Genomic DNA, 22,654 nt, shown 5'->3' on the forward strand with positions numbered 1-22,654 from the left:
AATGCTAAAGTGCCACCACCAGCTGTTTCTCCCAGTTACATGGCTCTGGAAGTTCTTTTAACTTACGGCAATTCAAATTATGCTGTAAATAAACAAGTGAAACCCCGAACTGACATTTCCCTCTGTTCTTTAGCAATACACAATCTGCAGAGAAATTATCATTCAAAAAAATACACAAGTACAAATTTAACGTATTACGGTATGTGAGGTGTTTTTAACTGAGTAATAACTGGTTCAAATATACTAATAACTCCTCAAGTCATGTGTGGCATGAAAAAATGAGTATTTTTGTCACATCATTTAATAATTACCAAAATACACAATACCAATAAAATTATCCGAAAGTACATGAACTCAGAACAGTCATAAAATAATCACTCCTCACAGTAAGAATGAAAGCAAACTCTGTAATTTGGGTGTGGCAGACACGTTATTCAGAGTTTTCTGCATGGGTATAATCGAAGCATGCAGGCCTGGTGCAACACATTATATAGATGGCCTAAGAGTTTAGTAATTGAGCCTATTTTTATTACACACAAAGTGTTAATGCTCTTCCATTTAGGACCATTAGCAAAACGCTTCCTTGAATTCCTTGGAAACAAAATGAAAACTAAGGAAAAAAAAATCTCCTTAGAGGTCTGCGCTATTCAGTGGTAAAATATTAACAGAGCTACATATTTTGTGCACAACATCTAAAATCCTTTCAAAGCCAGCATGACTGGTTTGAATGCTCGTAATGAAATTTTTAATACAACAAAAAACCATGTAGAAAGTGCCTGAAAAGCAAGCCAGATTCCAAATCACTTCAAAGATGAAATTTCCAAAAGGAATTATGTATGACTAATGTGCTCAACAAAGCTATGAAAAAGAATAAATTCCACATGCGCACTTCAATTTTACGAGGTTCTCCTAATCTTCCATTTTTCATTTCTAGTATTATTATTTATTTCTGTAAGTGCCAGAGACACACAGCTTTTCAAACTATATTATCCACCTTAAATATGTTTTGCTAATTCCTTAAATGTAGTTTCAGGAATGTTGCATCCTTGCATAATCACTTTTAACACCATGGAACAAAATATTTTGTAGTGTGCACAGATGAGGTCATACAAATATGCTTTCAGGTGTATAAAAAGATTTTGTCAGCCTGACCCAAAGCCTCGCAGAATCAGTAGGAAAACTCTACCAGAATTCACTGAGTTTTCAATCAGCTCAAAACAACAACAAAAAAAATCAGAACACAAGTATTAGGAGAATTTATGTTAAAAAAAGAAACAGCATATATATATCTATATATATATATCTATAGATATAGATATATCTACCTTTCTTTAGCTGCTGGTGACGTTCCTCTAGTTTCTGACAAGTCAACTTGAAGCGATCAAGTAAACCATTCAAGCTCTCCTCAATGAAGTTTGGAGACATGGGCTGAGAGGTGAGTTCCCTGCAGGTGGCTTTCAGGTGTTCCAACCGAGGACTCAGGCTTATAAGATGAGTTAACTCCCGCTGTGAAAGATTAAAAACAAAACCAAATCTCACACTTGCCTTGTTAACACAAAGACTTTAGTAAGCTACTGCAGCACAGCTCCTCTGCATTACTAGGGCAACAATGTTAAAGTACTCCTGTGACACAGGTACCAAAATCTTCCAGTCAGATCAGGTGCCCTGGATGCCTCAGATATTTTGAGTTACCTTACTGACACTGACTAGGCTAAGGTCCTCTGGGGTATTCTGTGCTCCGAACAGCTTCCAATCAAAACTAAGAAGTTTTGCCAGACTTACCTGACATAAGTCTTTCAGGACTGCTGAGGGCTGGGAAGCTGAAGAAGTGTTACTTTTAAGCCAGCCATCCTTCTCAATTACAGTCTTCTCAAGCTCACTCATTTCCTTAAAATAAGCATTTATATCTTCCTGGTACTTTATCTTTCTGGCCACTTCTTCCAGATCTTGAACCAGCTCTTTCCACCCTGACAATATTTTCTCCATCACAGTTTTTATATCCACTGTAGAAAGTCCTTCTAAAAGATTATATAAATTATTGTTATCTTAACTGCAACACATTTTGGTTAACAAGCATTTAACCTTTCCTCTCTTCAGATACAGGTGCACATTCACATCAACATGCAAAATGCTTTGATTCCAAATCCACTATCCATAAAACTATACTTACTACTAACAGAGTTTCAGCTTTTTATTTTCACATCAATAGTGAAATGAAGAGATATTCCACTTCCATTCTTTCCCTTTGATAACTTTTGAATTTATAACAATGAACTGACTCTTGACCATCACGACTCTCTTCCTCATGATTTGTGACTAAATGTTGATATGTAGATTTAAGTAAAATAAGCTTTAAGTAAGCTTCCAATGAATTCTCTTGGTTTTTTTTTTAAATGATTCTAGACTCCACGAACAAAAAGGTAAGCAGCAAGTTGGAAGGCAGAAATAAATTCATTGAAAAGGTAGATGGAAATCCTGTCGGCTTGGGAAAGAGAGGGAGCAATGGCTAACAATGTCACATTGCATGCAGACATGATTAATAACTAGGTAGTATGAATAGCTACAAAAGCACCACGACAAAACACAAGGTTATTTCCCACTGCCAGTGACTACATGAAGCACTTGCTACACCATCTTTTTGACAAATCAATGCATTACTTAAGGATGCAGCAACAGAATTGAAGAGACCTCCCACCCATTCCTTGTTTTTTTTTATTTCAAGTGCCAGAAGTAACTGATGATTTTGCTATATATGAAGAAATTTCAGTGCAACGTGCATTCAACAGTACATTCTTGCCATTGCAAGTTTCTGATACAGATTCTCTTTCAAGGTACCACCTTCCTTATATAAGGCATATTTGGGTCCTTTGAACTTAACAGTTCTGTCATTTAGATTGGAGTATAAGGAGGAGAGTCACATGGAGGGGTTTTTTTTGCTGCGCTGCTTTAGCATAAGTGGAGCCCAGTGCTCTGGTCAGGGCAGCCAGCCAGCTTCTACAAGGGCACTTGAAGGCTCTTCTCCATAGATCCTCTCTGTGCTTCACACACCAGCCGTACACTTGGCCCATCTGCAGTACAAAAGCACAGCAGCTGCAGCCAGCCACATAAGAGGAACGTGCATACAACAATCGGTCACTGCCATTACGGCACAGCCTGTACATGCCCCAAGATAGAAATGGATGTATACACATGCATGACAGTGCTGTACATTATGCCACAAAGGTATAGCTAGGCCTGGTTTTGGAGATAAAAGCTATCATTCTGAGCTGGACAAAACATACTAGCAGACCCTGACAAAGGCAGGGGCTGTAGATAGGTTATTTTCTATATATCCTAAAGTTTAAGATGGCAAACAATTAGGAAGCAATTTCTGCATCTTATTTTTTGCTGATACAAAGCAGTTTTTTAACTATGCATTTCTCATTATGATCAACAGATTTCATAGCCATGACCTATCACAGCTAGAGGGGTTTATAAAAGAGAGAGAGGGAAGGAGGGAGGATTTCTGCCCAGGTTTGAAGACAAGAAACTGCTACAAATTTTTATAACCCAAACTCCAGGTCAAATCAGTGGCTCCCAGCCATCAGCTTCAGGGCAATGACCCACATTACACCCACTGTAAAAAGCTTCAGCTGTAGTAGGCAAGGAGGGGAAGAATGGAGATGCTTAGCAGATTGGGGCATCCAGGTAAAGGGGTGGGCTGGAAAAAAACGTGACAGTTGGGAAATCCAATGGGAATCAGTATTTTCCAAAAGGGATTGCTGGTCAGTACGCAGGACCGTGATACCATCCTTTCACCTTCAACCTCACCAGAAGCCAAGTGCATAGCAGACCTAAAAGACTGTCTCTGGATGATATGAACAGCTCTTTTATGGAGAAAGTCACATTTCACTGATGGAGTTCTGTCACATTATGAAACAAGATTTTGGCAAGGCTTAAAGATTCAACTTTCACTGATGTTAATTATAAGTTTCCAGGGATAAGTGTTTTAATTGACAATCAGTCATTTTCTCAAGCATGTAGGCTTCTCTCTTGCCTTTGAGCCATAAATTGTGACTGTATCATCAAAACATACTGACAGTTTTTACAAAAATAGAGAAAACTACGAATAAAAAGAGATATACACACATTTATCAAGTTTAAATTTGGTTTCAAAATTTCCACTTCTTTAAGGGAGTTATGTTTTAAAAACTTATACTTAAAATCTCCACACAATTTAAAATTAAACCAAGTCCTTCCCCCAAAAGCATGTTACTGCCATTTTAAGAAATTATTTCTATTTCAATAAAAATAACCCTTAAAAGGTTGCAAATGAAAACACACATTAAACAAAGAATATTAATATTGCCTTTCTATAAGCTTAAATAAAAAAAACCCACATATAACTAGTAACAGTAAAAATGACCAGTGTCTCTGAAGGAAAGAAAATGGAGGGAGAGGGGAGGAATATATTGTAATGCTTAACTGGAGATAGCTTATTTCAGTATTATTTCCCAGCAACTCATCTGATTAAATCACAAAACAGAAAAACCTTCAAGTTGCCTACCCTTTCCCATTTGATCCAAAAGAGTATGTCCACTTCGTTTCAGTTCATCTAGCTTTTGGCTTTTTTCAATTCTTTCTTTTTCAATCACCTACAAAGTGAACCCCAAAAGAATACAGTTTCAGAGAGGCTAATTTTTCTTGACTTCCCCCAGTAACATGTATTTTCCCACTACTACCCAAAACATGTTCCAGTTTTCTTGGATACAGCACCTTTGAAGATGCACATTGGTTCTGTTTGTTTGGAAAACAAATGCAAAAGGAGTTAGCTGTCACAAGTATCAGGCAAGCAAGAGCCTAGTACAAAAAACACCAGGAATAAAATATTGTTAAAAGGGTTGATGATCCTGCTATGTGAAATCAGATATTGGGACACCAGCTAAAACAAGTCACTTGTTATAACAAGTTGTAATTGCTTAATGTGAAGCAGTGGAGAAAAGACCTTTTTTAAACAGTGCCTTCGCCTCTACAGTCTCTACTGAGATTTCCAGTAGAAGGGAACAACCACCTGTTCCCTATAAGTCCAAACAGCAAGAACTATAGCACACTAGTAATCCACTCTCATAAGCTCTAGTGGTTCACTCTCCTTCGTAAAGAAATGGTGAGAGAAATCCTATGTGACTACCAAGATTTTTACAGGAACAAGTTCCTCCCTCAAGTCATACATATTGGTGAATATTCCTGTGTGAGCCAATAGGTAGAATACATCCACAGAGGAAAGATGAGTTCATTGGCCACAAGGCCAGAACTTCATTATCCTCTGTGATTACAACAAAGTATCTCCAAATGAAAATATTTTTGAAACTAATGTCCAAGGTAATTATTCTGGTTTAGACTTGCTACAGTAAATTCAGAAGAAGCATGCATTTATTTGCACAGTTGGGAAGAACAAACACTGTCCTACCCACTTAGAGCCCAATCACTTAAAAACAGTACTGTTCATGGGAACCTAGTATTCGTCTTGGAGCCTATTTTATAAAGGGCTACAAACATTCATAAAGATCTATAAATAAGCTATTGGGAGGGTTGTTTTGGGTTTTATTTCCAACAGTACTGCCATTCCAAACATTCCTACTGGCACCATTTTGCACTACAGCACTAAGAAGTAGTCTCGTTATAGATTTTTTAAGTATCATCTTTAATTTCAAAAGCAGGTTCAGGTCCTGCTAAAGCTCCAATAAGCCTTCATTAACAAAGCATGCTCAAGGACGAAAAAGAACAAGAATACATTCCTGAAACAGAAGGAATAGAAAATAAAATGGCTATTTCGTGGCTCCCACAGGATCCTGTAAAATTATATATTCTGTCTTGCGGGTCAGTAATACTGTACATGAGTTGTAACTATCAGGCTTTCTCCAAAATTAATAGAGCAAACAACAACATGTCCAAACATTGTAACAATGGACCACTTTGGACCCTGGGTGGTACAGTGTGTGCAGAGTGTCACAGCATGATTCAGGGGGTCTCTGAGCAGCCCACTGGCCCATCTCTGCCAAAATTATAAAAGTGGTGTCAATCAAGTCCATCTCCAACTGTGAAACATGAAGCCAAAATACACTGCTTAGTGGAAAAGATACTAATCCTGAAGACAGACGTTTATCAGAACTCCAAAGGAGACATCAGCAATGTATGTTTTTAAAATTTCCTGTGGATTACGCAACCCAACACCAGCAAAAATTTGTGTTCAGCTGGTAAGATATTTCCATGCATGTCCAGTTCTGAAACTATTTAACTAAAGGGCTTAATCCCCACAAAGCATGTGGATCAGCCCACACCTCCATCCAACAGCCAGCTTAGAGACAAAATATACTGTTCACTGGAACACTCTCCATCTCCCCATTTTACCTTCAACTTTTCTTTCATGTTTGAAGTCTCTCTCATCTTCTTGTACTCTTTGATGTCTGTGGCCTGAATGGCAGATTTTGATTTTGAAATCCAGTTCAAGAGCTCAGCACTTTCAGCATCAAACCTGGTTTAAAAGGTCAGACAATTTTTTTTGTCATTTTTCCCTGTTCAGGCACTCTGTCTTAAAAATCAGAGTTCAGTACATTACTCAATCCCAAAACAGCAAGTCTGCACACAAGATTCATGTTTCTTATATTACTACTCACAGGAGGTAGGACAGAGACAGACTTTCAAAAATCTGCCACAGTAAAAATTATGTCCATCGTATTAGCCTTTGGGAGCAAATTGAGAATGCATGGTGCAATTTTTTTTTTGTTTTGTTTTTTAATATATACCTTCATGCAAACTATTACTGTTCCTTTTAATATGTCACAAAAGATCTCTCTCAATGCCGAGTATTTTGGAAGTAATAAACTAAACCTCAGAAATAAGATAAATAAGAATTACAGTTCTAGATTTCGTAGAAGTCTGCAACACTATTTACTCCAAAGAAAAAACTAGCAGCTTAAGCACTCATGGCAGTGACAGTGGACAATTCTTTTTGAATGCTTAGCTGACTAAAGATTAGCTTATAGCTTAATATTTTTGGCTGCAGTGGACATATCTATACTAACATAACTTTCTTATGCCTAAAACCTCTAAGCTACAACCCACCACCACCAAAAAAACCAAAAATAAACAAACAAAAAACCCAACTCCCAAATTAACCAATACCGTACAGAACTTGAGAGAAGGACAGATATACTATACAGACCACAAGTCAGGCCATATTACAATTATACTGCTTAACACAGTATAAATCCTAACATGGAGTAACAGCCTACCAACAAATGCAGAAGTCACCGTTGGTCACTCAAAGTTTTCATGGGAAAACCTGCAAAATTCTAGTTACTGGTCATTTGGTGGTTTCAACATAAGTAACTGGGATGAGGCAAAAGCATCATTAAGTTTAATCTATTTTAGCTGACCCTGTCCTTAATACAGGTTGAACTCTAGGAAAAAAAGATAACAGATCAAAATACCTTTGTTTTCAAAGTCTAAAATAGTTTCTACAACTCGTGAGACACACAGAGAGAAGGGACAGATGGGTTGCTGACTGCTTTACTGCCCTGGGACACCCACGTGCACACACCAACCCCACCAGAGCTCAGAAGGTCTGACCAGGGTTCTCAAGAGGGTCTGGGCAGGTTCCTCACCCCTTCAAACCTCCATTCCTCCTCCAGAAAAATGAAGAGAACAACTCTTCTTCACTGTGCAAACACACATCACCCAGCACAGTGACTCCCTGCTCTTGACACAGCCCTCTATCCTCTCCCTAAATGACCTGCCAAAGGTTTAAACTAGTGACACCTCAATGAAATGCTCGTTTTCTCAGGCAAGTACAAAAAGCAAAACGATGAGTATATACAGCATTTACCTTCTTAATTTATCTTGAAGCAATTCCTTTAGTTTTAGGTATGCTATTTAATAAAGGCAATGCAACACATGTTACTAAGTATTGGTTAGCCTAGAGAAGACTCTGGGGAGACCTTACAGCAGCCTTCTAGTACTTAAAGGGGGACTACAGGAAAGATGGGGAGGGACTCTATCATGGAGTGTAGTGATTGGATGAGGAGTAACCGCTTTAAACTGAAAGAGGGCACATTTAAATTAGATATGAGGAAGAAATTCTTCACTGTGAGTGTGGTGAGGCACTGGAACAGTTACCCAGAGAGGCTGTGGATGCCCCGTCCCTGGAAATGTTCAAGGCCAGGCTGGATGGGGCTTTGAGCAACCTGGTCTAGTGGAAGGTGTCCCTGCTCATGGCAGGGGGGTTGGAACTACATGATCTTTAAAGTCTCTTCCAACCCAAACCATTCTATGATTCTATACATGCAAATCAGTCAGCCACTCCAGATGTACTTGTGAAAGGAGACATGACTGTAATATTGTTCTGATTACTAAATATCACGGAGATGAATAGGTTTCTGAGCCCTTTTTGTGCAGTTTCTCCCATTTCTCCCATATATTTTATGGAGATTAGAAATAAATAATACATTAATCAAAATACCTGGCACTTTCACAACACTTTTTAACCAAAGATGACAAGATTTTTTCCGAAAGAAAGTAAATATAATTAATTCTATCTTTCAGCAAAGGAGCTGAGGTACAAAGGACTGAAGACTGCTTTTTCGAGAAACAAAACACCCCCATTTCCCTTTGAAATTAATGGAAGCTGCAGACTTTCTGTTGCTCTGAAAACAAGGCTATACATAACATTCCCTTCCTGTTCCCAAAACCCAACCTCACAACCGTAACTTAAGTATTCCTCACTTGCATAAAAGAAGAATCAAAAGCCAAGACCAAGAGACATGAGTCTATATATGTAGTATCTAGTAAGCAAGGGAAAATGGCAGTGACATATACTTACTTTTTCTTTGCTTCAATGTCCCCTGGGATTTGCCTTTTCTTTGGGGGCGGCGGTGGGGGTAACTCCTGTCTGGATTGTTTGACCGCTACCTGTTCCTTCAACGGCATCGTTTCTGCAGCAGTCTTCTGTGAAACCTGTGACATCCCTACACTTCCTACAGCTTGAGTTACCTATACAAAATAATTTAGCAAAAAGGTTAAATGCCATTTTTAACACAAACTGAATTGCTTTCGCTTAGTTCCTTTTATTCATCAATCATAAAAGCCCATTCATTCACTGCTACAGATGACCACATCTAGCTGTCATGAAGCACCTTTATCATAGATGCACTCCAGAGAAAAACTTCGTTATTCTCATTTTACAGATGGTAACTAAGCATCAAAATTCTCAGTTTGACAAGAATTTCATGCCAGTCCAAGTGAACTAAAATCACCAAAATAAGCATTATATCTATTTTCTTTCATGATTGCTTGGTTCCCAGAAAGAACCATGGTCCTTTGGGTTTATTAACACACAATTCTGTATTTTATACTCATACTCCATAAAACCAAGCCTAGATCTCAGAAGGAGCTAATACACAGCGGGTTTGACCTAAAAACTCACTCAAGTCAATAGAAACCTTCCACACTCTTTAACGGGTTATAAAGTAAGTCCCATGGGAATAAACCTGTAAGTTCTAAATATGTGCTTCATATTTAGGGGGAGTGAAAGGATGAAGACAGAATTTGGCACTCTCCAGTGCTTTGACTCAAATGCAAGAACAAATTAAAGCCATGTGGCTGAAATGGACCCCTACTCAGACTGCACAACTCACTATACATTAAATGGATCATGAATCAGTGCCACAGCATTCACCATAACAACATTTTAATATCACAAAAAAGGGACATATGAGTCATAACACTGTCAAACAAAATTCTCACAGAAGCCAATGGAAGTTCTGTCTAAATAAAAACACTACCAAGCACTCAAAATACTAAAATAAACATTTAACAATCCAGCTTGGCTCTCATCATTACATATCAAACAAACAACTACTCTATTTTCAACAGATGAGAAATATACTCACAAAGCATAAAAGCTTATATGACTCCCATTTATTTATCTATTCTGGGTTTTGGGTTTTGTCTTTGTTTTCTTTTAGTATCAGATTTAATCCAGTCCCAGCACTCCTATAATGTTTAAAGGCATTTGCATTGATTGATAATACATGGCAAGCCTGCTTTACTCATCAGAAAAATGAAGCTTAATCTGTGTGAGAAAGGAGTAATAGTACTAGTCAGGTTAACAACTTGGGGTTTTGAAGACCAAAAAATGCAGACAGCTTTGTCAGCAGATAAAGTCAGCCCCACATGAAAGAGCACTCACCTACCTCTCTAGCCTGATACCAAGAACTTGCCTGGACAATTTTGCTGACAGTATCAATGAGGTTTGCATACACACAGACATCTAAACAGCTAAGAAGTAATAAAGCCTTGTTAAGTACCTGGTTAGAATAATCCTCTAGCTTCTGAACCAAACTGTCCCACCTCTGAGTTAGTTCTTCTTGATCCTGATCGATTTTACTGGATGCTCTGCCATTCCCAAGGATTTGGGCCACATCCTGACCTAGCTCATTCAGCTGGTCTAGCGTTTGCCGTTTCATACCCATGTCCTCTTTCAAAATCTTAAGTTAAAAGAAAACATAAAAAGACAATATCAAGTATTTTGCTGCCTCTTAGCTTTTAATTCCGGGGGGGGGGGGGGGGGGGGGAAATGTACTACCTGAGCCAGATGCATCATAGGTTTCAAAATAGTTCTCTTGTGTAACAAAGCACTAACAGACACTCTTAAAAAGAGCACATCCCTGAAACAGCTCCTAGAGCCATCAGCAGTATCTCTTGAGTAACAGTTACAAATTATTAGTTCAGGTACAAGCTGCACCAATGTATTAACAAAAAAAAAAAAAAAAACCCAAACCAAACCAAAACCAAAAAACACAAACCACAAACACACACTTTGGAAGACACAGCTGACTGGTGGCCTGCAATAAACTCCAAACCCTGTCAAAAAACCCAGACAGCTGTTCCAAAGTTTGGCACACCAACCTGGAACAGCCATGGAGTAAGTTGTACACATTTTTTTAAATTCAAGTGAAAGAATCTGGCAAGGAAAGAATATTGGCCTGGCTTCCAAAGTATCATGCATTCACAGCTCCTTTGGGGTCAAACTGGTAATTTGCCATTCATTTAGTTTATGAGATTTGACAGGATAGAGCAGGATAGCAATACTCACTGCTAGTTTTCGAACATTCACACTCAGGTCTGCTTGATCTTTAAAGTTGCTTGTCTGGACCTTACTCAAAGCCTCCTCTTTCTCAGTCAACCAAGCTTTCAATAAGCACTGCAGATCATAAGAAAAATAGCACAAGAAAATACCAAGTTTGTCAGACAGCTATTGACAATTCCTTCTTTAAGGTCTTTGTGTTTAAAGCACAGTTCTACAGTCTTTATATGCAGGAATTTCATCTGGCATTAACAAAAATAGTACATTAAGGGGACAAAAAATATCACATCAGAGAACTAATACTTTGCAGTCAAACAATTTCAGCAAAACCATTTCTCAATATATCAGAGCACACCCCCTGCCCCCACAAGTTATTTATAGTGACCAGATATCCAGAATAAAGCTGACGTAGGACTTAAAAATTATATTAGAATTAAATATATTAGAATTAAACATATTAAAATGGTATGTACACTTTCTTTTGTTCTCCACCCTTCTTCCTCTGTGATTCAGAACCACCTATCACAAACATTTTCTCACAGAAGCTACACCACTGATAATTCAGAGCTCTTTTAGTCCAGGCAGTCAGTCAAAGACTCAGATATTAGTCACCTCCCTGTTTACTGTACCTACTTCCAATTGCAAAATAACTTCAGCAAATACTGTCACAACAACTACTGAAAGCTGGAGTGGTCTGGTCTGGATAGTACCAACTCAGGGATCTTGAGCTTTTTTCACTTTTTTCTAGGAAACCTGGCCTACGTCTCACTTCCTTTCAGTAACACAGCACTCCTATGGAAACTCCAGCAATAACTGGCATCAGGTATCAGGAAGGATTTTATACATTTTATATTATGTTGCAACATATTGCTGGTGCTGCATGGCCATCTCCATAGACTAGAATACCAAGCTCTCTATCAAACTCAGTTGCATAGCCACTGGCACACTGCTACTCCTCTGTGTTTAAAAAAAAAAAAAAATTAAAAAAATAAAATGATACAGCAAGGCAGACCTTTTTGTTCTTTGAACAACACACTTTACAACAGCCACTAGGCTCCTCAGTAGCTGTATATTTTTGGCATTGTCCCAGAACTGACTACAGCAACTTTTGGGCCAAAGGGTTAAGGCAGTTTACATTGCCAATGTAAACCAATAGGCAAAATGTACAGACAGCAAATATGAGGGTGGTGGAAATGCCATAAGGCTGTGAGAAACAAAATTGTAACACCACATACTCTGGAAAAATCACACTGGCATCCCAGCCAACATATTTTATGCATAAGAGGAGCTTAAAAACCCTTCAATGTATTCAATTAATTTCTGCCAAATCAGCAGTCAAACATAACTCTCCCTAGAAAACTGAAACATAATTATCACAGTGCTAAGAAATATCTGGCACTGATTGAGGAATTTGTTTCCTGAGTGGTAAGAATTGTGTTGACTTGGCAATGTGGTTTCCAAAAGTTTTCTAGGCAGCCACAAAAAGGCTGATGCATCACTATTGCTCATCTCTCCATCTGGTTGGGTGAAATAGAAAATGATAGTACCTAAATGTTTTAGTTACTTTTGTGTTAACAAAGTGTTTGTATTAAAGTTTTTAAATAGCTTCAACTTGCAATTTTTGTAGGTCACTTGATAATTCTTGAGGACAGAGAACTGTAATTCAAACCTGTTAGTAACAAATGCATTGTTCAGAGTTCAACAAATGCAAACCTGGGCTGATCTACACCACCTAAAACAAACTTCTATTTGCTCACTAATTGCTATCTGACATTCTACATGAAATAAACACCAATTAATTTTTTTCACTTTTACAGAGCAACATAATTACATATAAACTAAAAAAAGCTGAACACAAAGCAACTCCAACAGAAGATGACACTCCTAATGGTATTGTAATAGTCAGTGAGTGGTCACATTTCCCCAGACAAAAATAAGGGTGGAAGAGGACAGAAACATGTTCACATAATGTCATAAAAACTGAGAGCACTTGAAGTCCACACCTTGACATACAGAGTGAGGATTTTTGAGGAATCCTTATTTCTCAACTCAGAAATTTATCTTGCCCAAGAGTTGCCAGAAAATGTTAGCACACAATTTTCTGTATGTACGTACAACATATGACAACGCAGTCTTTTAAAGAAATATGTATAAATTGGCATTGGATAAACCAGAATCTGAACCTTGGGTCCATATTAACAAGGTCACATGAGCTGCAAATTCAGCTTATCAATATACTGCAAATAGATATGGGAGGGGTCGGGGAGAAACACATATGCAACACCCAAAAATGCAGACAAAACATCCCTGTCAAAGAAACCAGGCTGTAACTGATAGCAACAGCTATATCAGCACTGTTCTACTGTTTCCAAATGTCTAAACAATCTGTATGTACTGCAGTTTAAACAATAGCTTACAGTGATAAATAGCATCATTTAAGAAAACAAAACAATTTAAGTAAAACCTTCGAAGGAAAAGCCATCAAATATTTTAAGCTGAGACACAAAACATGCTCTAGTACTAGGCACGCAAACCTAACACATATAGTTCTGTGACCATATTTTTTATGCCATCAGTTAATTTGTGTTTGAGCAGTATATTTAATATATACATAAAATGCACGATATCAAACCAAGAAAAAACCTCACAATGCCATCTTCTCAATTGAACTGTTTGCCTGAACTCAGCAAAATGAGATGAGCTGCATGCTTTGCAATATTGACCAAATGTTTTATGTTACTGATTTTGAAAACAGTATCTATTGATTAGTTGATTGCACAGTTGTGTACATGTATCCATGTTGGAAGCACATATACCTTAATTAGGAAAATTTCTGTAATTACCAAACCACCAAACACTTAGTGATTCATTGTCATTTTGCTATTATGGATATTCTGACTTCTTGGCCATCTTGCAAGCTACCTTGGAAATTACTTATAAGGAGTTATGAACTCTCTTTCTTAAACTTCAGAAAATACTTCTCTTGCATCACACAGCTACTCTACTCGTCAAGAAATGCTGGGAACCCAAAGAGTAACACAAAATCTAGTTTTTTTAAGGCTTTTTTCTGAGAGCTGTTAAACCCTAAGGGGTTTGGGGTTTTTTTGTTTGGTTGTTTTTTCCCCTCTGCAAATCAACCAGTCACTCTGGGTAACTGAAGAGCTACTAACCTGCTCTTCCAGCAGCTCCTGCCATAAAAGCTGAATTTCTTGCAACTTGACCTGTCGTTCCTCAGTCCAACGACAAACTGCTGTCCAGCGCTCGCCAAGCCTCTACAAAAGCAGGAAACACTCATGAACATTCACGAGCCTCACAAGGAAACTCAAAAATCAGATATTCAACAGCATAACTTCTACTTCACAGTAACCTCCTTCTACATTATAGCTACCTCCATGTCAGTAATCACCATTGTTGTATTGCATAAAGCCAGAGGTTAAAACTTTCAAAAGTATTCACCTATGGCCTTATCTCTGCTCTTGCTGAAGTCAGTGAGCTATTTGATTGACATCAAAAGGAGAGAACAAAGTTGCATGAATTCCATTTCAATAAATTGTGTTTCACACTCCTTATACTTCAGGTTACAGTCTAACTTCCGACAAAAATGGGAAAATACTTCACACGGTATTTCTAGATAAATTGTGATCGTCTTTAAATATATTTCCCATTAGATTTTAACTTCCTAATGAAAATTACTTATGTGAAATAAGAGTTGTATTCTGCATCTTCCCATTTTAATGAAACTCCTGAAAGGATATGCTACATAAGTGCCTAAGTTGCTGGGAATGCAGCCAGCTTGACTCACCAGAAATTGAGCTTTAAAGACACCAAAGCACTTTTGCAGGTTTTACCCTGAGCAAATTTAAAAATTCTTTACGTTAATATTACTTTTAAAAAAAAATATATTACTTTAAATTACTTCCTAGGATAAATTGTCTTTAAGCAATGTTTAAACAATGTCAGTTAACAATTATAAGCAAAGGTTTTAAGTGCCTGCTACTACCATTAAAGAGGGCTCTAACATTTTACCTGCAATTGTTCCTCCAGAATAGCTGTTGCACTTTCCCCACTGCTTTCATCGACAATGACGACCATGTGCGTTAGGGAGTTTACTTTCACCTGTTCTGTCTCTAGGTCACTCTGCAGGCACTAGAAGAACAAATCAGAGGTTACCAACTTTGAATACATTTGCTAATCTGCTATTTTGGGCATAGTGACTAACACAGCTGCTGTGGCAAAGTACTTCAGATTCAACAGTTAAGCACAGATTTTACCACTGGGAATCACTGCACAGTTTAAATAAATGTAAGCAAAAGACTGCTAGAAATGAACCCAAAACCATTCTGTTAAAATGCTGGAAAACATGAAGGAGTGTTTTAAGCTGTATGCACCATACTTGACCAGGAGAATCGTATGACAACCGCATTAAGTTCCTATATGTCTACTGTTACAGGTAAGAGAGCTTAAGTGTTTCTATAAAAAGCTAATATTGTTAATAAGCAAGTATCATAGGGCATGCCAAACAGGGAAAAATCACTAAGAACATTCATCTTTTAATAGTTGACAATATGATGCTCATAAGTATCAACAGTGCTATAATTGATCATAACATTCAAAGACAATAGTTGAAAACTGCAGAAAGCATACAGTTCTGATAGTTTGAAATAATCTGTATATTTAAATATTCATACAGCTTCTGGAAGAACAGATTCCATGGTTAAAGCCTACCTCCGAAATATCTCTGCAAGATCAATATGCCTTTACAGTACTCTAAATATCACTTTTCATCCCAGAATATCCTAAGCTACTCCATGAACAATGCGCCTCAAACCCCCCATACTTTGAAGACAGAGGAAAGAATGCAAGTGTGGGACAGGAAATTACACAGACTAAAAATACTCCGCAGTTCTTGCCCTGTGAGGTATGTCGCATGCTGGGGAGAAGGTCAAACCTCAGCACTGAGTACAAAAACCAAAGCTGCAACCATGACAAGTATCAAAAGGCCATCTTCCTCTTTCAGAAAAACACTGCAGGCCAGAAAGGCTGGACTCCCATCCAGAAACTAAACTGAGACACAAACCACTTCCAAAACATTGCGCACAGAGAGCAGTGTCTATGCATCCCCTTAGGATGCGATCCCTGTAAAAGCAGGGACTGGAATCGGTGACTTGGGAGGGCCTTCCTGATAGTTTTAGCTCCTGCATTATTTTAATCTGCAAGTCTCAAGCATGCTTTAGCAAAGCCTGCCAAGTCATTGAAGGCAAGTTTGTCCACAGTATATTTCATACTGTCCCTCACACCAACAATTTACCTGGAGAGGCCTCATTTCCTACACGAAGGGAAGGTAACACAATTTCCCCTACAGGTTTCGCTTCCTGCATGAAGCAAAGATAACAGTTTCTGCTATAGTCATCAGTGCTCAACTCTTCAGTTAAGAAAGCACTTCCAGAAACTTCCAATTCCTTTCTGCCCCATCATCATCCTTTTCCAAACAGCAAATGCAGCAATGCAGCCCCTCAGCATCCAGCCATATATGACTTCTGACACAATCACGTTTCTCAGCTAAGGAACCCACCAACATACACATCTTTCAAATACTTCTCCCATAAGTATTACATAACAGACAAAAAGGTTTACTTTATGTTCTTCCAGCTGTTTTTGAAGGGACTCCAAATCTTCTGCTAAGAGCTGAGATTCCATCTTCTGAATGCGCTCCTCTGTGACCGTCAGCCAGTCAGACAGCTGCTGCAACTGCTGCTTCTGGAGCTCCATCAGCATGTCATGCAGGCTGCAGGGGGAAGCACAGGCAGTTATTTCAGAAACAGTTTTCCCAAGGAAAGAGACTAACTTCTAGTTCCTATAGGAAAGAAGCAAGGCCATTCACAAACCAGCCAGCTATCATCAAATAAAATGTTCACCATTAAGCTAAGGAACACAGTTAAGTATCCTTGTTTCTTTCTCAACAAAAAAAAAGTTAGTGAACTACAAAATTTGTATCAGGGATTGTTTCTTACAACAGGGATTTGCTGCTAATAGAGCCTCTGCTGAGAGTTGCAACAAAATGCACTTTCTCCCTTGATGTGAAGCTCTTAGCCTGATAACCCACAGGTGGGAAAACATTCTTCTAAGTGCTTTTTAGTTGTGTAAACACACACATAGCTATCCACATCTACTGTATGCTTTATTGAGGAACTTAAACTACTGAAACAATATTAAAAACAGTTACGCAACTACTGCATTTAGATACCATATATTTAGTCTGGCACACTTACATAACGTAACAGTCACAAAAACACTTTTATATAAGAATCCAAAAAAAATCAGTTATATTAATTTCTTTTGTTTTACCTTGGAAAGTATGAAGAAGGTGAATTTCATGTTACAAACTGAAGAGGTAATTCTGAAAAAAAAATCTTACAAATGGATGCAAACCAACTCCTCCAAGATGCAGTAAGCACCAGAGGTTGGTCCTGCAGCTCTAGGAGAGGTTGTGTGGCATGACTCACCGGGACTGCCTGTCCATGCTCTCCACTCTGAGCTCCTCCCAGCGGGAGTTCAGCAGCAGCATTTGCTCCTGGATCTCAAACTCCTCTTCGGGTGAGAGATTTCCCTGGGCCACCAGTTGGTTTCCAGCCTGCAGAACGCTTCCCACACTGCTCTGGTGCGCCGTCAGTTCCATCATAAAAGCCTGGAAATGGTACAACCAGCCATGTCACCGTGATCTGTAAGCTCCTACAAGAGTTTATGAATTTGTAAATGTCCTAATAAATTGTCATGTTTGAAACAGTGCTGCAGAATGAGCTGGCACCATCAAACACACAAGCATGGCAGACCTATTCCTCTCTATGATAGAAGATTCTCCATGAGCTACAAAAATTCTGAAGCCAGTAAAATAGAGTTAATTGAGGAAAAAAAAAAAACCTAACCACCTCAGAGAAAAAGCTGTTTGTAAGAAGACAGCCTTTGAACGAATGTACCAAGAAAATAAAACAGAAACTTACCTATGGCCAACAGAACATAAAACAAGATCTGAAATGTATCACAGAAAAGCAAATAGAACCCTATGAGTTAATAACATTAAAAATTCACATACTTAATATAAATCCAGAACACCTCTTCCTTTGGCTCATGGCTTTAAAACTGTAGCACAAGAAAAAAAAAAATTCTTCATATTGATCAGCATTCAGATTTTAAATTCAATTGTATGTAGTAAGCTGACACAGGAGAAAACCAAAACATCTAACATGACACTTGAAACTTTTAGCAACGTGAGAACATTTGTTCAGACTTGGAACATGAACCAAAATGAAATAATTTGGAAACAATAATTTGGAAGCAACAATACATGTTTCTGAAATAAACTATGCTAATCATGACAGGGAGACCACTGAATTAAACTGACATGATTATCAATTTCAGCATTGCCCTCATTTAACAGCAAGTGACATATGGCTGACCAGGCTTTTTAGTAGTTGGCAGCAGAGAAGCATGAATCAGCCTGGATCAGACTGTCTTTGTATTATAGACACCAATGAGCCACCGAAAGTTGATTAAAAAAATACATTAACTTTTCAAAGCATGTTCCGCTGTAAGTTCTCCTAAAAAGATTTATTTCACCTTCAAGAAGCTATTATTTGTCAACAAAAACACACAAACAAACAAAATCACCAAACAGCATCACACTCAGTTAAAGGTGCTTTTAATTTAGAAAAAGCAGGACAAAAGAAATAGAATGGCAGGTTTTGGATAAGGACTTAGGAAGTCCTGCAGCTACACACACACACACACAAAAAAAAACAACAAATGAATTTAAGAGAAGCTTACTTCATGGGTGGAAAATTGCTCTTTGACTTCCTCAACATCACCAGATATTTCCTCCTGTTCCCGAAATGCATCCTCAGCTGACAGCAACCATGTAAGAACTTCTTCCAGAGCAACTTGGTAGCTATCCAAGTCCATATCTACCTCTGTCACTGTGCTGGGAGTCTCTGCTCTAGAACTGCCCTGCTCCTCTTCAAGTGCTGCAGCCTAAGCAGCCAAGAGAAAAGCGATGTCTTAAATGGGCACAGAAGATGCCTTCCCAAATGATACTAAAAACAGAACTAAGATCTAATTGAATTAAATGAAGATTTAATCCTTCATAAAATGTTAAAAGTAATTGTTGGGTATGTTTTAATGAGAAGGGCCACGGTCACCACTAATGAACTTTCATTTTAAAATAACCTGGATAGAAAAGACAACTTTAATCTTGCTCATTTAACAGTGGATCTCACACCCAAACAAAAACCCATCACTACCACCACCACAAGTCCTGTGGCAAACTCAGTTAAAGATTTTGGACCACCCTCTCCAGTTTGTCAAGACAAATGAGAAAGAGAAGCAGAAGAAGGAAGCATAACTCAGATGGAGCTTTATACCTCAATACACAGGATTTTGTACATGAATCAGAAAAGAAGAAAAAGGAAGACAGAATGACTGAAGTCAATCACAAAGAAGATGCCATGATTTTTCATATTTTCCCAATTGTGTTGCCCAAGACAGAAGGCATGTTCCAGAGATAACTGACAAGCCTGAAGATCAGCTAAAATTACAACTCAAGAAAAGCCAGGCAGACTTTGATGACAAACACACCTGCTGCATGTTGAACTCTCCATCCTCACATTCCTGCTTGTATCTCCTTGGAAGTGTCTCCACCTCCCATATGTCTTCCATAGTAACTTGCTTAGGAAGGACCTCAAACAAAGAGGTTAAATACATAATAATAGACTTTTTGTCTGGAAGCTGTACAGCAACATCTGCATCAAAAAGATAAAATATGGGGGAAAATAAATGAAGCTGCTGCTTTTTTAAATCATTACTTAGAGTACAGTTAAGACTGTACATATAGTGTAAATTCACAGGTTCTCCTGTTAACTAGCCTTTAGTAAGCTTTAAGTTAAAAGGCCAGGTTTGACATATGTTGAAAGCAGTATGAAGGAGGAAAAATTTAAAAAAAAAAAAAAAATCTACATTTGAAAGTGAATTCACGTTAAAAGGCATGATCTTTCTGAAGTAAGAGCCCAAACCTGAAGTTACTAAGGAATAAAAACTGTTTGGGGAAAATTATTCTGGAGCATCTCCCAAGCAGAAATGCAGTTCAGGGACAGTATCCTGCATAAACAAACATTTCCACTTAAGTTCTATCCCCACTCCCAGCACTGGTCCGTTTATTTTCTTACTTTTCATATAGAAAAGAGTTTTACCAACTCAGGTTCACTTATCTCTCAGTTTATGAGTGCTACCCATTCAGTTAACACTTTTTAAGAAGGTGGTGCTTGAATCTATAAAGTTTCAGAGCTTGTCTTACAGAATGAATCTTTGAAGGCTCACTTCAAAGCAGAGCGACAGCTCAGGATTTTAAAAAGAAGCCATAAAAGCTTCCTGGTACATGGTAAGTACACACAGCACCGGCAGCTACTGCTACTCAGTGTGAGCATAACGAAAGATCATGAGCTCTTAAGCTATCCCATTCTAAATAATGCTCTACTTCATCTGAAAAGCACAGACCCTTGCAGTAGAACTCCTACCTAAAACAAAACAAAGCCAGAGTACCAACTTCACCTTCTGTATACTGTCTCTAAATGGTAAGACAATCTGAACCTTAACATTCAAGAAGTCAAAGCATATGCATGCACAGACATAACCCTTACCCTACAAATTACATTCTTTTAAATCCAAATTTAAGGGCTTGAAACAAAATATCACTGCACAAAAACGCTGGAATTTGTATTCATAGAAGATGACAACAGAAGAAATTTCTTTCAAGAGAGCTCAAAAAAACTTCTAGTCATGTAAAATAACTATATCCCACCTTCAGGATCCAACAGTTTCTCAATTCCCAAGTGGTTCTTGGCTATGCTGAAAGCATGTTCCAGTCTCTCGGCTGGGGACATTTTTATAACTTTATCCCAGCTGAAAAGCTCAGGTCTAAAAGTAAAAGACAAAACAGGAAAGAAAGCAACAAACTTTATCTGAAGAAAAAATTCCATACCATGCAGAATATGAAGTTATGGATATGAAAGTAGCTAAGTAATATAAACGTACACATACATAGAAAATATAAACATAAGTGCAGATACAGAAACACATAAATACGTGCTTTCTTTTTATTAGTGAGAATCTGGCAATCACAAATCAATTAACTGACTGCATGTCCACAGTAACATGTACCTTTTATTCTATGTATTCTATGCATATACTCATTGACTGCAACAGGAGATAAAATACTATAACAAGAAAATACATAAACTCTGTGTTTAAAATTTATTCCAGAACCAGTTTTCTTCAACTGTGCCTTTCACAGCATAACTGTTACTACGTGCTTTTTGTGCCAGGCTCTGCTGAGTAATCGAGAATCACTCTGTTCCAGGAGAGCTTCATTCCAAACTTGTGATGTGGCTCAGTGACCACTCCAGACCATCACAGCCAGGAGCAGCAGCGGTCTCCACCCCTGCTCGCTCACCCTGCCCCATGGCCTTTTTCCCTCATTTAAAACAAACAAACAAAAAAAACCCACTCCATCACAAGTGCTCATAAGAGTCACAATGTGAATCAGACCAAAGAGCTGATCAATTTACAGTGCCAGCAGCCTTCATCTCACATCAGCGTTAACCAAACCAACTCTCCAGTCCAGCTGTGCACCCAAAACATACCAGCAGGTCTCAAGGGGAAAGAGCGGAGCAGGAAGCGGGGTCAGCAAACAGGGCCCCCTCCCAGTGGTACCCACACCGACAGGGCATGACCAGCCTAGTGCTGCAGCAGCACAGCTGTAAGACTACAGAGCCATTGAAATGCTTCCCATTCCCCTGTAATAGTGGCTTCTTGTTAAAACACTGCTATTGATTCTGTGCTTTATAGAACTTGGGGAGGAAGAGACAGCTCATCTTTAATTGTTTTAATACTTAATTCAGTTGTAAATTGACCTGAGAGTATCTTTTTAGCATCTGTCGAGTCACTACACTTTGTGAAACAGGAAGGCCATAAGCCAGCAGGCTCAGAGAAGCAAAAAGCCAGAGGAAGGTGGGGTAAGCAGGGAACAGATCTATGCAGAGATCCTGATATGAGCTAGCAGAATACTGTACCTCCATGCAAGAAGCAACAGGATAACCACATAGATTCACATAAAGCTTTAGCAGAGAGTCTTACTTTAAAAAAACACATTGCAATAAGTACATTGTATATGCACTACCTGCACGCTGCCATGATAACACAGAATTTAATAAAATGCAATCTAGGTATTTACCTATGAGCAAGGAAATTGTAACAAAGAGCAGAATTCAATTCAAAGAGGAGCTAAGCTAATATTAGGAAATGAAAGTGAACGGCGCAGTAAAATGTTAAATGTCCTATTACCTCGTATAATTTTATTAAGTACTGCAAGCATTACAAAGTTAATAGATTTTATAGCCAAGAGGTAGCACTGGTAACAATTGTTGATAGATACATAAAGAGAAAAGCAAGCTACTAAACCTCTTAATGGGATCCACCAAAATTCTC

The 22,654-nt window shown here is 38.3% G+C and overlaps 1 protein-coding gene across 2 annotated transcripts in view; it reads right to left on the reverse strand.

Annotated features, from left to right (window-relative positions):
* The window catches only part of UTRN (utrophin), a 391,603-nt gene that overhangs the window by 286,642 nt on the left and 82,307 nt on the right, over positions 1-22,654 (reverse strand). For both annotated transcript variants that reach the window (XM_052784810.1, XM_052784809.1), the window contains 14 exons: positions 20,970-21,085; positions 19,751-19,914; positions 18,944-19,147; positions 17,626-17,807; positions 16,757-16,907; positions 15,149-15,268; positions 14,293-14,394; positions 11,132-11,239; positions 10,344-10,523; positions 8,858-9,027; positions 6,388-6,511; positions 4,547-4,634; positions 1,783-2,018; positions 1,326-1,506 (listed from right to left, as the gene is read on the reverse strand). In XM_052784810.1, the coding sequence (XP_052640770.1) occupies positions 1,326-1,506; positions 1,783-2,018; positions 4,547-4,634; positions 6,388-6,511; positions 8,858-9,027; positions 10,344-10,523; positions 11,132-11,239; positions 14,293-14,394; positions 15,149-15,268; positions 16,757-16,907; positions 17,626-17,807; positions 18,944-19,147; positions 19,751-19,914; positions 20,970-21,085 (2,126 nt within the window). The remainder of the gene's footprint in view (positions 1-1,325; positions 1,507-1,782; positions 2,019-4,546; positions 4,635-6,387; positions 6,512-8,857; positions 9,028-10,343; positions 10,524-11,131; positions 11,240-14,292; positions 14,395-15,148; positions 15,269-16,756; positions 16,908-17,625; positions 17,808-18,943; positions 19,148-19,750; positions 19,915-20,969; positions 21,086-22,654) is intronic.

This window comes from Harpia harpyja, chromosome 4, assembly GCF_026419915.1.
Source record: "Harpia harpyja isolate bHarHar1 chromosome 4, bHarHar1 primary haplotype, whole genome shotgun sequence".
NCBI classification, from domain to species: Eukaryota; Metazoa; Chordata; class Aves; order Accipitriformes; family Accipitridae; genus Harpia; species Harpia harpyja.